The 17813-nt window shown below is 47.3% G+C and overlaps 2 protein-coding genes across 3 annotated transcripts in view; one reads left to right on the forward strand and one right to left on the reverse strand.

Moving 5' to 3' along the window:
- The window catches only part of LOC141154137 (TSC22 domain family protein 3-like), an 86542-nt gene extending 77471 nt beyond the window's left edge, over positions 1-9071 (forward strand). Inside the window, exons 1-3 of one of the 2 annotated variants that reach the window (XM_073639622.1) lie at positions 3717-4004; positions 4856-4907; positions 7855-9071. In XM_073639622.1, the coding sequence (XP_073495723.1) occupies positions 3883-4004; positions 4856-4907; positions 7855-8100 (420 nt within the window). In that variant the 5' untranslated portion in view covers positions 3717-3882 and the 3' untranslated portion in view covers positions 8101-9071. Of the gene's footprint in view, positions 1-3716; positions 4005-4855; positions 4908-7854 lie in introns of those variants that run through there. The other variant, XM_073639620.1, reaches the window with a different exon arrangement.
- RPS4X (ribosomal protein S4 X-linked) overlaps positions 1-17813 on the reverse strand; it is a 528117-nt gene that overhangs the window by 473121 nt on the left and 37183 nt on the right. The gene's annotated exons all lie outside the window — the stretch shown is intronic.

Here is a 17813-nt window from a genome sequence, read left to right on the forward strand (position 1 = left end):
ATTCACACAAGCACAGCGCTCCGTCTGTTACAGTCACAATTCCCGGCCCGATGACGGATCCCAGGCATTGATGATGGTGTCTGCTCGGGCCGGGAATAACGTCCGTGAAATGGACCATAGATGAGAATCCTGCAGCCTGCGGCACCACAGCGATCTGCAGGGTGAAGGCAGCGCCGCACAGCCTACACCCACAGTGCACATAGGCAGTGATGCCCCCTGATGGGGCAGATCCGTGCCCAGCACCACTGCCGCCCTTCATGCTCGGGACGCCGACGTCCTGGAGCCTAATCCTGACCATCAACGGATGGCATCTTCTAGCCCGCTGGCAGTACCCCGTAACCTATATTATAGGGGTCCGAGATCAGAAGTCTGCAGTCCCTGTGTCATGGCCGACTCTCTGAATGTTGTCTGTCATGTTCCCCAGTGTTCCCTGTGCGGGGAGCGGCCCCCTAATGTGTGCGGATCACACACTGACGGTCACCTGTAGGAGAGACCCCGGCCCCCCGCTACATTCTGTGCTGTGGTGGAGCCGGGTGGTGGTCTCTGCTCATCTGTGTCTGGAGCTGCGCAATAATCATTATTACTTTACTGACTACATACAGCCATTAACTCCAGAGCGTTGTACAGATATCATCATCACTGTCCCCATCGGGGCTCACAATCTACATTCCCTATCAGTATTAGGAGTGTGGGAGGAAACCGGAGAACCCGGAGGAAACCCACCCAAACACGGGGAGAACATACAGACTCCTTGCAGATGGATTTAAACCCAGGACTCCTGCGCTGCAAAGCAACAGTGCTAACCACTGAGCCACTGTACAATGCTAACCTCTGAGCCACCGTACAGTGCTAACCACTGAGCCACTGTACAGTGCTAACCACTGAGCCACCGTACAGTGCTAACCACTGAGCCACAGTACAGTGCTAACCACTGAGCCACTGTACAGTGCTAACCACTGAGCCACCGTACAGTGCTAACCACTGAGCCACTGTACAATGCTAACCACTGAGCCACTGTACAGTGCTAACCACTTAGTCACCATACGAGCTAACCACTGAGCCACTGTACAGTGCTAACTACTGAGCCACTGTACAATTCTAACCACTTAGTCACCATGCAGAGCTAACCACTGAGCCACTGTATAATACTAATCACTGAGCCACTGTACAGTGCTAACCACTGAGCCACCGTATAGTGCTAACCACTGAGCGACTGTACAATGCTAACCACTTAGTCACCATACAGAGCTAACCACTGAGCCACTGTACAGTGCTAACTACTGAGCCACTGTACAATTCTAACCACTTAGTCACCATGCAGAGCTAACCACTGAGCCACTGTATAATACTAATCACTGAGCCACTGTACAGTGCTAACCACTGAGCCACCGTACAGTGCTAACCACTGAGCCACTGTACAATGCTAACCACTGAGCCACTGTACAGTGCTAACCACTTAGTCACCATACGAGCTAACCACTGAGCCACTGTACAGTGCTAACTACTGAGCCACTGTACAATTCTAACCACTTAGTCACCATGCAGAGCTAACCACTGAGCCACTGTATAATACTAATCACTGAGCCACTGTACAGTGCTAACCACTGAGCCACCGTATAGTGCTAACCACTGAGCGACTGTACAATGCTAACCACTTAGTCACCATACAGAGCTAACCACTGAGCCACTGTACAGTGCTAACTACTGAGCCACTGTACAATTCTAACCACTTAGTCACCATGCAGAGCTAACCACTGAGCCACTGTATAATACTAATCACTGAGCCACTGTACAGTGCTAACCACTGAGCCACCGTACAGTGCTAACCACTGAGCCACTGTACAATTCTAACCACTGGGCCACTGTACAGTGCTAACTACTGAGCCACTGTACAATGCTAACCACTTAGTCACCATACTGAGCTAACCACTGAGCCACTGTACAGTGCTAACCACTGAGCCATTGTGTACAGTGTTCACCACTGAGCTACCATACAGAGCTAACCACTGAGCCACTGTATAATACTAATCACTGAGCCACCGTACAGTGCTAATGATTTAGTTACTGTACAGTTGTAACCACTTAGTCATTGTACAGTTCTAACCACTGAGCCACTTTTCTGCCAATAAATCCTTTATGGTCTCACAGTAAATCTGAGGGGCACACATTACTTACAATCTATCATTCATGACACTTTTCCAGTATTTTGGCTCCTGTATTGTTGTCACAAGGTGCAGTGAGAACACGGGCGACGATCGCACCGCAGTGCTCGGACCGGCTGGCGGCTCTGCTGACCCTGCACAGAAATACACGCGGTAATGCTCAGGTGAGGAGAGCCGCCGGCTGGTCCGAGCACTGCGGTGCGATCGTTGGCCGTATTATACGGCGTCTGACTGCCCCATCACTACAGACAGACGGTGTTAGTAATGACAGACGGCTGCCGGCCAGTCACTGCACGGCTGCCGGCCAGTCACTGCACGGCCTTCTGGCCAGTCACTGCACGGCTGCTGGCCAGTCACTGCACGGCCTGCTGGCCAGTCACTGCACGGCTGCCGGCCAGTCACTGCACGGCCTGCTGGGCTGAAATCTATCTTTATGGAATTATTATTATGTATTATTATTGTTATATTATTATTTATTATATTTGTTATATTATTTATTCTATTATTAGTAATGATTTTTATTGCTGCTATTATCATTGTTTCTTTATATTATTATTATTATTAGTAATCAGTGTATAGATAGAAGTCATGGTCGAGCGGCAGATCCCTGGATATGATCTCCGGATACTTTTACATTTCTCCTCAGATCTGGATCTTCTGTAGGATCCAAGAAAACACAAAGATGTTGAGAGACAAACACTGTGTGTGCCGGTGTCAGGGCTGTGCAGTGTGCCGGTGTCAGGGCTGTGCAGTGTGCCGGTGTCCGTGTAGTTGTGTCCGTGTGCCGGTGTCAGGGCTGTGCAGTGTGCCGGTGTCCGTGTAGTTGTGTCCGTGTGCCGGTGTCAAGGCTGTGCAGTGTGCCGGTGTCAGGGCTGTGCAGTGTGCCGGTGTCAGGGCTGTGCAGTGTGCCGGTGTCAGGGCTGTGCAGTGTGCCGGTGTCCGTGTAGTTGTGTCCGTGTGCCGGTGTCAGGGCTGTGCAGTGTGCCGGTGTCCGTGTAGTTGTGTCCGTGTGCCGGTGTCAAGGCTGTGCAGTGTGCCGGTGTCCGTGTAGTTGTGTCCGTGTGCCGGTGTCCGTGTAGTTGTGTCCGTGTGCCGGTGTCAAGGCTGTGCAGTGTGCCGGTGTCCGTGTAGTTGTGTCCGTGTGCCGGTGTCAGGGCTGTGCAGTGTGCCGGTGTCCGTGTAGTTGTGTCCGTGTGCCGGTGTCCGTGTAGTTGTGTCCGTGTGCCGGTGTCAAGGCTGTGCAGTGTGCCGGTGTCCGTGTAGTTGTGTCCGTGTGCCGGTGTCAGGGCTGTGCAGTGTGCCGGTGTCCGTGTAGTTGTGTCCGTGTGCCGGTGTCAGGGCTGTGCAGTGTGCCGGTGTCCGGGCTGTGCAGTGTGCCGGTGTCCGGGCTGTGCAGTGTGCCGGTGTCCGTGTAGTTGTGTCCGTGTGCCGGTGTCAGGGCTGTGCAGTGTGCCGGTGTCAGGGCTGTGCAGTGTGCCGGTGTCCGGGCTGTGGGGAGGGGAGTGCGGCCTCTGCGCACGGAGCTGACTCCCGGTGACGTCACCGCCCTCCGCTATATAAGGCGGAGCAGCACTGAAATAGCCTCAGTCTGCGGTGGTTGCATCAGCCTGAGCGGGGGCGGCGTGCACAGCACAGTCTATAGCACAGCAGAGTATATATATATATATATATATACACACTACAAGGGCTGCACCTTATATATCGGGACTGTCCTGCAAACATGAGCACCGGCCTGTGCAAATCCCCCATGGAGGTGGCGGTGTACGAGCTGCACAACTTCTCCATCTCCTTCTTCTCCTCCCTCCTCGGGGCCGACGTGGTGTCCGTGAAGCTGGATAACAGGTGACTGCTGCATGCAGGACATTGCCCTATTATTATTATGGCTGCAGTAGAGGAATCTATCGCTGTTATTTTGTAGGATTTCTGGAGATTTCCCTATTATTATGGCTGCAGTAGGGGAATCTTTCGCTGCTATTTTGTAGGATTTCTGGAGATTTCCCTATTATTATGGCTGCAGTATGGGAATCTTTCGCTGCTATTTTGTAGGATTTCTGGAGATTTCCCTATTATTATGGCTGCAGTAGGGGAATCTTTCGCTGTTATTTTGTAGGATTTCTGGAGATTTCCCTATTATGGCTGCAGTAGGGGAATCTTTCGCTGTTATTTTGTAGGATTTCTGGAGGTTTCCCTATTATTATGGCTGCAGTAGGGGAATCTTTTGCTGCTATTTTGTAGGGTTTCTGGGAGCTGATAATATCATTGTTGATTCTGTATAATACATGGCATTCATTGGATTCATTGTGCGCTCGATACATTGTTGCATCCAGTGACGGCTGCATTGTTACATTTCGTGCATGGGGTTATTATTACAGTAAATGTCCTGGCTCCAGCATTGTACACTGCCACTGCTACAGTGAGTGCTATCCTCCATGGTGTCACCAGACATGCCTGGGCTTTGTTGATGGCTGCTTGGTCAGAGCAGGATTAGCCTGGTTTGGACTGGAATCTGCTGGGTTTCCGCCTCCTTGTTTGTCACAGCTGCTGCAGGAGACTTTGCTTTGTCTCAGTTTAACCCCTCGGGGGATGTGTGCGCTCTCAGCCCTGCGCCTCCAGCAGCAGGATCATTATATGTCTATACACATCACTGTTACGTGGCCGTTCACACTAACATCCTGTTATTTCTCTTTTTGCAGCGCTTCAGGTGCAAGTGTTGTGGCAATAGATAACAAGATTGAGCAAGCCATGGTGAGTGTCAGCGATCACACTACTGATCAGCACGTTATTACACTTATGTATCTCCATGACTTTATTAGGATCTTCCCATGATCTGTAACAGAAGATTACAGCGCAGAACACAGCGGCCCTAATAATGCGGCAATGTCCCGGTGTGGGGTGATGGTGCTCCTTACAGTCAGCCCTATAATACAATGTATCCGTACGTTACATAATGTCAGTAATGTCCCGGTGTGGGGTGATGGTGCTCCTTACAGTCAGCCCTATAATACAATGTATCCGTACGTTACATAATGTCAGTAATGTCCCGGTGTGGGGTGATGGTGCTCCTTAGTCAGCCCTATAATACAATGTATCCGTACGTTGCATCATGTCGGTAATGTCCCGGTGTGGGGTGATGGTGCTCCTTACAGTCAGCCCTATAATACAATGTATCCGTACGTTGCATCATGTCGGTAATGTCCCGGTGTGGGGTGATGGTGCTCCTTACAGTCGGCCCTATAATACAATGTATCCGTACGTTGCATCATGTCAGTAATGTCCCGGTGTGGGGTGATGGTGCTCCTTACAGTCAGCCCTATAATACAATGTATCCGTACGTTACATAATGTCAGTAATGTCCCGGTGTGGGGTGATGGTGCTCCTTACAGTCAGCCCTATAATACAATGTATCCGTACGTTGCATCATGTCAGTAATGTCCCGGTGTGGGGTGATGGTGCTCCTTAGTCAGCCCTATAATACAATGTATCCGTACGTTGCATCATGTCGGTAATGTCCCGGTGTGGGGTGATGGTGCTCCTTACAGTCAGCCCTATAATACAATGTATCCGTACGTTGCATCATGTCGGTAATGTCCCGGTGTGGGGTGATGGTGCTCCTTACAGTCGGCCCTATAATACAATGTATCCGTACGTTGCATCATGTCAGTAATGTCCCGGTGTGGGGTGATGGTGCTCCTTACAGTCAGCCCTATAATACAATGTATCCATACGTTGCATCATGTCAGTAATGTCCCGGTGTGGGGTGATGGTGCTCCTTACAGTCAGCCCTATAATACAATGTATCCGTACATTACATAATGTCAGTAATGTCCCGGTGTGGGGTGATGGTGCTCCTTACAGTCAGCCCTATAATACAATGTATCCGTACATTACATAATGTCAGTAATGTCCCGGTGTGGGGTGATGGTGCTCCTTACAGTCAGCCCTATAATACAATGTATCCGTACGTTGCATCATGTCGGTAATGTCCCGGTGTGGGGTGATGGTGCTCCTTACAGTCGGCCCTATAATACAATGTATCCGTACGTTGCATCATGTCAGTAATGTCCCGGTGTGGGGTGATGGTGCTCCTTACAGTCAGCCCTATAATACAATGTATCCGTACATTACATAATGTCAGTAATGTCCCGGTGTGGGGTGATGGTGCTCCTTACAGTCGGCCCTATAATACAATGTATCCGTACGTTGCATCGTGTCGGTAATGTCCCGGTGTGGGGTGATGGTGCTCCTTACAGTCGGCCCTATAATACAATGTATCCGTACGTTGCATCGTGTCGGTAATGTCCCGGTGTGGGGTGATGGTGCTCCTTACAGTCAGCCCTGTAATACAATGTATCTGTACGTTGCATCATGTCGGTAATGTCTCGGTGTGGGGTGATGGTGCTCCTTACAGTCAGCCCTATAATACAATGTATCCGTACGTTGCATCATGTCAGTAATGTCCCGGTGTGGGGCGATGGTGCTCCTTACAGTCAGCCCTATAATACAATGTATCCATACGTTGCATCATGTCGGTAATGTCCCGGTGTGGGGCGATGGTGCTCCTTACAGTCGGCCCTATAATACAATTTATCTGTACGTTGCATCATGTCGACACGGAGGTGTTCGGGGCTGGAGAATGGGATCTCCCTGTTGCTCTGTGTGAACACGTCCTGTTGCTGAGCAGACTTCCCCGCTGAGCCTGTGGGATCTCATTGGCCGGGAGAGGACTGCAGTGTAGTCTGCAGACAGTGCTGGGGATGTGGGAATCCCATCCGCAGGAAGGAAGCTGCAGACCTTTCCACCATTGCTCTTCCTCCAGCATGACTGACCCACTGTGCGAGGCGCCACCATGAATACACAGCCTGCACAACATCCTCACATTGATAAAGTAACCGTTACATGGACAGTATGAACGGACAAATATTATTTTATAGAAATTGCATCCGTGTAATACTTCCTTCAGATCTATACCATGATATACATGCAGACCTTGTTTGGTTGGTTGGATTGGACAAGATGGCTATTATGTGACTCCATCACAAACCTTTATGAAAATGGTAGGGTGTTTAGGGGGAACCTGTCATGTCCCTAAATTCTACTAACCTGCAGATATAGGGTTAATCTGCAGGTTACAATAATGTCCGGCCGCTGTACTGAAAGTGCGACTACTGGGAGAAAACAAGCTTTATTCCTTCCAGGAGCCGCCGGCTTTCAGTCATAGAGGCGGATACAGAGCGGCTACAGTCACCTCTCAGTACACAGTGAGTGTCAGCTGTCAACATGCCCTGGCACTTTGACAGCTTTCTCTGTAGCATATCTGTGCAGGGCCAGGCGTTCTTACACTGCTGTGAGCGGTGACTGTAGCCGCTCTGTGCCCGCCTCTATGACTGAAAGCCGGCGGCTCCTGGGAGAAATAAAGCTAATTTTTTCCTGGTAGCAACACATTCGGTACAGCAGCCGGACAGCATTATAACACTACTAACCTGCAGATTAACCCCATATCTGCAGGGTAATAGCTTTTGGAGGCATGGCAGGCTCCCTTTAATCTGTGCTTATACTAAGCAGGCATTACGTTTCATTCTGTGCCATGCTTTGGCATTTCATTCTGTGCATGTGTGGATGTAACATGTGAGAACCTTTTTTTTAAGCGTTATGGGCAACAACACTGAAGTGAATGTTTTTCTGTGTCCTACAGGATTTGGTGAAGAACCATCTCATGTACGCAGTACGGGAAGAGGTGGAGGTCCTGAAGGAGCAGATCAAAGAGCTGGTAGAAAAAAATTCTCAGCTTGAAAAGGAGAACTGTCTACTAAAGAATCTCGCCAGCCCAGAACAGATGAAAAAGTTTCAATCCCGGCTTCCTTCAGATGACACCAGGGCAATTTCAAGCCTAGATTTTCTACATGCAACTCAAGCACGCAAAGCTGGATCTGCAGTTTAAGTGGCTCTGTCTTTGGAGTGGACAGAGCCACAGAACTTTTCCTAATCCTCGATAATGAGAAATGAGAAAAAAATGTAATTTTTTTCCCCCCTCTTTAAAGTGTCACCTTGGCCTGGAGGGTCGTTGACTAGCCTATATTGGCACCATGAGATGTACCAGGGCTAGAACAGGCTTCCTCACGAGTCTTTTCTACAAGAGAAGAGTGAGAGAAGCCAATCGTGGGCTCCTTAAGGAGAGTGCCAGTAAGACAGAGCTTGTCCAATATGGAACCTGTCTTTCTTGGTGTCAGGCTTTCACTGCAAAGCCAGGGTAACAGGAGAAGCTGCAGACGAAGCCCACAGACCGCTTCGGAAAGAGTTCTCTAACCATGGAGTACAAAGTTGGTCAGAGGGAACATCTCTGTTCGGCTTGACCATAAACAGAGATTGGTGACCTCCAGAATGTAGAGACTGGTGTAGGACACGTTGCTCCATTTGGTTGAAGAACAAAGCTAAGCTTGAGATGCACATAAACACTTTGAAATGGATATCTGTAGTTAGAGCCAGGGGAGGATTTCCAAAATCCCCTCACAGAATAGGGCTGTGGACATGGGTCTACACAGATAGTGTTCACCATTGGTTGCCATGAAGTCTCCTTGTAGGCTTGGAAGATGCTACACGTAACATGGACTCTGATCATCTTTGTTTCTATTGTTTTATACATGTTTAGAATAGATTGTTTTTCTCTTGCGTTCTTCATTTCCATTCATCTTCATGCAAAAGCACATCGGCTGACAAAGAGCCTCCTGAAAGTTCACACGACACTTTAAAATCTGGGAAAAGTATGACAAACTTTTTATGTACTGCAATATTAATGACTCTAGGACTAAACCTTCAAACAATAACTTTATACGGCTCGATGGAAAACGTACTTTCTGCTGTTGATGTTGTACATAGCTCAGTGCATTCTACATTAAAACCTTTTGATAAATACTTCTGACAATGTTTCATTCTTCCAATCATGATCTTTCTTTAAATCGCTAACCCCTATGTCAGAATAATAATCCGTAGAATCCAGCAAGAGAGAATAGTTACTGCAATAATGGAGCGCAAGAGAGAATAGTTACTGCAAAGATGGAGCGCAAGAGAGGATAGTTACTGCAATGATGGAGCGCAAGAGAGAATAGTTACTGCAATGATGGAGCGCAAGAGAGGATAGTTACTGCAATGATGGAGCGCAAGAGAGGATAGTTACTGCAATGATGGAGCGCAAGAGAGGATAGTTACTGCAATGATGGAGCGCAAGAGAGGATAGTTACTGCAATGATGGAGCGCAAGAGAGGATAGTTACTGCAATGATGGAGCGCAAGAGAGGATAGTTACTGCAATGATGGAGCGGAAGAGAGAATAGTTACTGCAATGATGGAGCGCAAGAGAGAATAGTTACTGCAATGATGGAGCGCAAGAGAGTATAGTTACTGCAAAGATGGAACGCAAGAGAGGATAGTTACTGCAAAGATGGAGCGCAAGAGAGGATAGTTACTGCAAAGATGAAGCGCAAGAGAGGATAGCTACTGCAAAGATGGAGCGCAAGAGAGGATAGCTACTGCAATGATGGAGCGCAAGAGAGAATAGTTACTGCAAAGATGGAGCGCAAGAGAGAATAGTTACTGCAATGATGGAGCGCAAGAGAGAATAGTTACTGCAAAGATGGAGCGCAAGAGAGGATAGTTACTGCAAAGATGGAGCGCAAGAGAGGATAGTTACTGCAAAGATGGAGCGCAAGAGAGGATAGTTACTGCAATGATGGAGCGCAAGAGAGGATAGTTACTGCAAAGATGGAGCGCAAGAGAGGATAGTTACTGCAAAGATGGAGCGCAAGAGAGAATAGTTACTGCAAAGATGGAGCGCAAGAGAGAATAGTTACTGCAAAGATGGAGCGCAAGAGAGGATAGTTACTGCAAAGATGGAGCGCAAGAGAGGATAGTTACTGCAAAGATGGAGCGCAAGAGAGGATAGTTACTGCAAAGATGGAGCGCAAGAGAGGATAGTTACTGCAAAGATGGAGCGCAAGAGAGGATAGTTACTGCAAAGATGGAGCGCAAGAGAGGATAGTTACTGCAAAGATGGAGCGCAAGAGAGGATAGTTACTGCAAAGATGGAGCGCAAGAGAGGATAGTTACTGCAAAGATGGAGCGCAAGAGAGGATAGTTACTGCAAAGATGGAGCGCAAGAGAGAATAGTTACTGCAATGATGGAGCGCAAGAGAGGATTTGATCTCATTTTGTTTTTTTATACTTTATTTATTCCTTATTCAATTGCAGTCAGAGAGTAAGGCTGTGTGCACACATTGAGTTTTTTGCTGCGTTTTTTTCAGTGCAGATTTGTCATAAAACCTGAAGGGTTTCCTGATGTCAGCAGCAAGAATGGGATCCTGAAGTCTTCTGCACATGTTGCTTATTTTCTTCCCTGCGCATTGAAGTCTGCAGCGTTGCAATTCTTTCAGTGTTTTTGCTGCAGATCTCACCCAGACTAACGAGGAGGGAAATATCTGCACCAAAAATGCAAGTGAAAAAGGCAGCAAAAACATGCGTATTTCCTGCCAAGAGATGCAGAAACGGTGCAAAAATGTCTGCACCGAATACTTAATGTGTGCACAGACCCTAACAGTCTTTGTAATTTATATTTCATACATCAATAGTTCTCATAAAAATAATAAACTTTGTAATATATCTTATCAGAGAATCTTTCGCTTGGACTGAACTTTCATTTTTCAATTTGCGGCTAAAATTTGTAGTCGGTGTAGACGGATTTTACCTGTGAGTTGAGCATTTTGAAAACTAAAGCTGGAGGGGAAAGAAGCAGATTTCTGTAATAACATATATCACAAAGTTTCTTATTTTCATGTGTATTTATAGAAAAGTGATAAAACGATGATCAGTGATTGTGTGGAGTGGAAGACGTAATGGATTAGATGAGTGGAGGCAAAACTCATCAGTGTGGAGTCAATACAGAGGCAGAGTACATAATAGTGATCACTCACAGCACAGGAGATCTGAGTATTATACATGATAGTGATCACTCACAGCACAGGAGATCTGAGTATTATACATGACAGTGATCACTGACAGCACAGGAGATCTGAGTATTATACATGATTTTGATCAGTTACAGCACAGGAGATCTAAGTATTATACATGATAGTGATCAGTTACAGCACGGGAGATCTAAGTATTATACATGATAGTGATCACTGACAGCACAGGAGATCTAAGTATTATACATGATAGTGATCACTCACAGCACAGGAGATCTAAGTATTATACATGATAGTGATCACTGACAGCACAGGAGATCTAAGTATTATACATGATAGTGATCACTCACAGCACTGGGATCTGAGTATTATACATGATAGTGATCAGTTACAGCACAGGAGATCTAAGTATTATACATGATAGTGATCAGTTACAGCACAGGAGATCTGAGTATTATACATGATAGTGATCACTGACAGCACAGGAGATCTAAGTATTATACATGATAGTGATCACTCCCAGCACAGGAGATCTGAGTATTATACATGATAGTGATCACTCACAGCACAGGAGATCTGAGTATTATACATGATAGTGATCACTCACAGCACAGGAGATCTGAGTATTATACATGACAGTGATCACTGACAGCACAGGAGATCTGAGTATTATACATGATTTTGATCAGTTACAGCACAGGAGATCTAAGTATTATACATGATAGTGATCAGTTACAGCACGGGAGATCTAAGTATTATACATGATAGTGATCACTGACAGCACAGGAGATCTAAGTATTATACATGATAGTGATCACTCACAGCACAGGAGATCTAAGTATTATACATGATAGTGATCACTGACAGCACAGGAGATCTAAGTATTATACATGATAGTGATCACTCACAGCACTGGGATCTGAGTATTATACATGATAGTGATCAGTTACAGCACAGGAGATCTAAGTATTATACATGATAGTGATCAGTTACAGCACAGGAGATCTGAGTATTATACATGATAGTGATCACTGACAGCACAGGAGATCTAAGTATTATACATGATAGTGATCACTCCCAGCACAGGAGATCTGAGTATTATACATGATAGTGATCACTCACAGCACAGGAGATCTGAGTATTATACATGATAGTGATCACTGACAGCACAGGAGATCTGAGTATTATATATGATAGAGATCACTCACAGCACAGGAGATCTGAGTATTATACATGATAGTGATCACTGACAGCACAGGAGATCTGAGTATTATACATGATAGTGATCACTGACAGCACAGGAGATCTGAGTATTATACATGATAGTGATCACTCACAGCACTGGAGATCTGAGTATTATACATGATAGTGATCACTGACAGCACAGGAGATCTGAGTATTATACATGATAGTGATCACTCACAGCACTGGAGATCTGAGTATTATACATGATAGTGATCACTCACAGCACTGGAGATCTGAGTATTATACATGATAGTGATCACTCACAGCACAGGAGATCTGAGTATTATACATGATTATGATCACTCCCAGCACAGGAGATCTGAGTATTATACATGATAGTGATCACTGACAGCACAGGAGATCTGAGTATTATACATGATAGTGATCACTCACAGCACAGGAGATCTGAGTATTATACATGATAGTGATCACTTACAGCACAGGAGATCTGAGTATTATACATGACAGTGATCACTCACAGCACAGGAGATCTGAGTATTATACATGATAGTGATCACTGACAGCACAGGAGATCTGAGTATTATACATGATAGTGATCACTGACAGCACAGGAGATCTGAGTATTATACATGATAGTGATCACTCACAGCACAGGAGATCTGAGTATTATACATGATAGTGATCACTCACAGCACAGGAGATCTGAGTATTATACATGACAGTGATCACTGACAGCACAGGAGATCTGAGTATTATACATGATAGTGATCACTCACAGCACAGGAAATCTGAGTATTATACATGACAGTGATCACTGACAGCACAGGAGATCTGAGTATTATACATGATTTTGATCACTCACAGCACAGGAGATCTGAGTATTATACATGATTGTGATCACTCACAGCACAGGAGATCTGAGTATTATACATGATAGTGATCACTGACAGCACAGGAGATCTGAGTATTATACATGATAGTGATCACTGACAGCACAGGAGATCTGAGTATTATACATGATAGTGATCACTCACAGCACAGGAGATCTGAGTATTATACATGATGGTGATCACTCACAGCACAGGAGATCTGAGTATTATACATGATGGTGATCACTCACAGCACAGGAGATCTGAGTATTATACATGATAGTGATCACTCCCAGCACAGGAGATCTGAGTATTATACATGATAGTGATCACTGACAGCACAGGAGATCTGAGTATTATACATGATGGTGATCACTCACAGCACAGGAGATCTGAGTATTATACATGATGGTGATCACTCACAGCACAGGAGATCTGAGTATTATACATGATAGTGATCACTCACAGCACAGGAGATCTGAATATTATACATGATGGTGATCACTCCCAGCACAGGAGATCTGAATATTATACATGATAGTGATCACTGACAGCACAGGAGATCTGAGTATTATACATGATAGTGATCACTCACAGCACAGGAGATCTGAGTATTATACATGATAGTGATCACTCACAGCACAGGAGATCTGAGTATTATACATGATGGTGATCACTGACAGCACAGGAGATCTGAGTATTATACATGATGGTGATCACTCACAGCACAGGAGATCTGAGTATTATATATGATAGAGATCACTCACAGCACAGGAGATCTGAGTATTATACATGATGGTGATCACTCACAGCACAGGAGATCTGAGTATTATACATGATGGTGATCACTGACAGCACAGGAGATCTGAGTATTATACATGATAGAGATCACTCCCAGCACAGGAGATCTGAGTATTTCTGCGGCCAGCGTTGAGTATATAACATGCGGTGTCGGGCAGTAATCTATATCCTCCCGGTGGGAGCGCTATGGTCAGTGCAGCTCACACTATATCTATGTATTTTGGAGCCGCTGATGTTTTTGTTCTTGCTCTGCTTTGTTTTGTCTGCAGCAGCCATGACTTGGTGCCTCCGTCCCCTGTCTGAGCTGAGCCGCCATCTCTCCTCGTGGCAGCGGAGATTCCTCCTGCAGCAATGTTCTGTGGTTTCCTCTGACCACACTGACGTCAGCAGAGAACAAGGTGGTGCAACAGAGGAAAACAGTGAAACTCAGATCAGTAACTGCAAGAAAGATTGTATCCTACAGTCTGTTTGTTTCCCTTTCACCACAGCAACCGGTGGTGACACCCACAGAGAAAAGGACAAACAAGCTCTTAACTGATGCACATGACTGCAGTGACCCTTGTGCAGAAATCCCAGGGAGCAGCCTGCAGAGATACTGTCCAGTAACGATACCGGGGCTGAAGGACGGGAAATGATCGCAGATGATGCTGATTAGTGGACATTTAAGCATAAATTTTGTTTGCATCAATGGAAATGTTTGCACAATAGTTTATGAATCCAAGTATACAAAATAAATTGTTTTCACATTGAGGAAGCCGACACTTTGGATTATCTGTGTGAACACGGTGCACAACATTCAATGCTATTCAACCAATTTATTCGCGATTCCCATCCTGTATCAACACTTGTCTGACATCGTTTGCAAGTTGTGCGTTACAATCGCAGTGTCCATCGACTAAACAATTATCAGCTCATGTAAGTGAACCCAATGGCCACGTTCACACGCTCAGTGTTTGGTCAGTATTTTACATCAGTATTTGGAAGCCAAAATCAGGAGTGGTTGATAAATGCAGAAGTGGTGACGAGTTTCTATTATACTTTTCCTCCAATTGCCCCACTCCTGGTTATAGCTACAAATACTGAGGTCAAATACTGACCAAATACTGACCGTCTGAACATAGCCTAATAATCATTTCAGGAGAACTTGCAGCGCAATATCTGTGTCTCCCTCCAGCTCCTCCCACCTCAGGAGAACTTGCAGCAGAATATCTGTGTCTGCCTCTAGCTCCTCCCACCTCAGGAGAACTTGCTGCAGAATGTCTGTGTCTGCCTCCAGCTCCTCCCACCTCAGGAGAACTTGCAGCAGAATATCTGTCTGCTTCTAGCTCCTCCCACCTCAGGAGAACTTGCAGCAGAATGTCTCTGTCTGCTTCTAGCTCCTCCCACCTCAGGAGAACTTGCTGCAGAATGTCTGTGTCTCCTTTCAGCTCCTCCCACCTCAGGAGAACTTGCAGCAGAATGTCTGTCTGCTTCTAGCTCCTCCCACCTCAGGAGAACTTGCAGCAGAATGTCTCTGTCTGCTTCTAGCTCCTCCCACCTCAGGAGAACTTGCTGCAGAATGTCTGTGTCTCCTTTCAGCTCCTCCCACCTCAGGAGAACTTGCAGCAGAATGTCTGTCTGCTTCTAGCTCCTCCCACCTCAGGAGAACTTGCTGCAGAATGTCTGTGTCTCCTTTCAGCTCCTCCCACCTCAGGAGAACTTGCAGCAGAATGTCTGTCTGCCTCTAGCTCCTCCCACCTCAGGAGAACTTGCAGCGCAATATCTGTGTCTCCCTCCAGCTCCTCCCACCTCAGGAGAACTTGCAGCGCAATATCTGTGTCTCCCTCCAGCTCCTTCCACCTCAGGAGAACTTAAAGCACAATGTCTGTGTCTGCCTCCAGCTCCTCCCACCTCAGGAGAACTTACAGCAGAATGTCTGTGTCTGCCTACAGCTCCTCCCACCTCAGGAGAACTTGCTGCAGAATATCTGTGTCTCCCTCCAGCTCCTCCCACCTCAGGAGAACTTGCAGCGCAATATCTGTGTCTCCCTCCAGCTCCTCCCACCTCAGGAGAACTTGCAGCGCAATATCTGTGTCTCCCTCCAGCTCCTCCCACCTCAGGAGAACTTACAGCACAATGTCTGTGTCTGCCTCCAGCTCCTCCCACCTCAGGAGAACTTACAGCAGAATGTCTGTGTCTGCCTACAGCTCCTCCCACCTCAGGAGAACTTGCTGCAGAATATCTGTGTCTCCCTCCAACTCCTCCCACCTCAGGAGAACTTGCAGCAGAATGTCTGTGTCTGCCTCCAGCTCCTCCCACCTCAGGAGAACTTACAGCAGAATGTCTGTGTCTGCCTCCAGCTCCTCCCACCTCAGGAGAACATACAGCAGAATGTCTGTGTCTGCCTCCAGCTCCTCCCACCTCAGGAGAACTTACAGCAGAATGTCTGTGTCTGCCTCCAGCTCCTCCCACCTCAGGAGAACTTGCAGCAGAATGTCTGTGTCTGCCTCCCGCTCCTCCCACCTCAGGAGAACTTGCAGCAGAATGTCTGTGTCTGCCTCCCGCTCCTCCCACCTCAGGAAAACTTGCTTCAGAATGTCTGTGTCTGCTTCTAGCTCCTCCCACCTCAGGAGAACTTGCAGCAGAATGTCTGTGTCTGCCTCCAGCTCCTCCCACCTCAGGAGAACTTGCAGCAGAATGTCTGTGTCTGCCTCCCGCTCCTCCCACCTCAGTAAAACTTGCTTCAGAATGTCTGTGTCTGCTTCTAGCTCCTTCCACCTCAGGAGAACTTACAGCAGAATATCTGTGTCTCCCTCCAGCTCCTCCCACCTCAGGAGAACTTACAGCAGAATGTCTGTGTCTGCCTCCAGCTCCTCCCACCTCAGGAGAACTTGCAGCAGAATGTCTGTGTCTGCCTCCAGCTCCTCCCACCTCAGGAGAACTTGCTGCAGAATGTCTGTGTCTGCCTCCAGCTCCTCCCACCTCAGGAGAACTTACAGCAGAATGTCTGTGTCTGCCTCCAGCTCCTCCCACCTCAGGAGAACATACTGCAGAATGTCTGTGTCTGCCTCCAGCTCCTCCCACCTCAGGAGAACTTACAGCAGAATGTCTGTGTCTGCCTCCAGCTCCTCCCACCTCAGGAGAACTTGCAGCAGAATGTCTGTGTCTGCCTCCATCTCCTCCCACCTCAGGAGGACTTACAGCAGAAAGTCTGTGTCTCCCTCCAGCTCCTCCCACCTCAGGAGAACTTGCTTCAGAATGTCTGTGTCTGCTTCTAGCTCCTTCCACCTCAGGATAACTTACAGCAGAATATCTGTGTCTCCCTCCAGCTCCTCCCACCTCAGGAGAACTTACAGCAGAATGTCTGTGTCTACCTCCAGCTCCTCCCACCCCAGGAGAACTTACTGCAGAATGTCTGTCTGCCTCCAGCTCCTCCCACCTCAGGAGAACTTGCTGCAGAATGTCTGTGTCTGCCTCCAGCTCCTCCCACCTCAGGAGAACTTGCTGCAGAATGTCTGTGTCTGCCTCCAGCTCCTCCCACCTCTGGAGAACTTGCTGCAGAATGTCTGTGTCTGCCTCCAGGTCCTCCCACCTCAGGAGAACTTACAGCAGAATGTCTGTGTCTCCCTCCAGCTCCTCCCACCTCTGGAGAACTTACAGCAGAATGTCTGCGTCTGCCTCCAGCTCCTCCCACCTCAGGAGAACTTGCTACAGAATGTCTGTGTCTCCCTCCAGCTCCTCCCACTTTAGGAGAACTTGCTGCACAATGTCTGTGTCTCCCTCCAGCTCCTTCCACCTCAGGAGAACTTGCAGCGCAATATCTGTGTCTCCCTCCAGCTCCTC

The sequence above is a fragment of the Phyllobates terribilis genome, unplaced genomic scaffold (genome assembly GCF_046119375.1).
Source record: "Phyllobates terribilis strain yellow unplaced genomic scaffold, ASM4611937v1 Scaffold_7__3_contigs__length_470593459, whole genome shotgun sequence".
NCBI lineage: Eukaryota > Metazoa > Chordata > Amphibia > Anura > Dendrobatidae > Phyllobates > Phyllobates terribilis.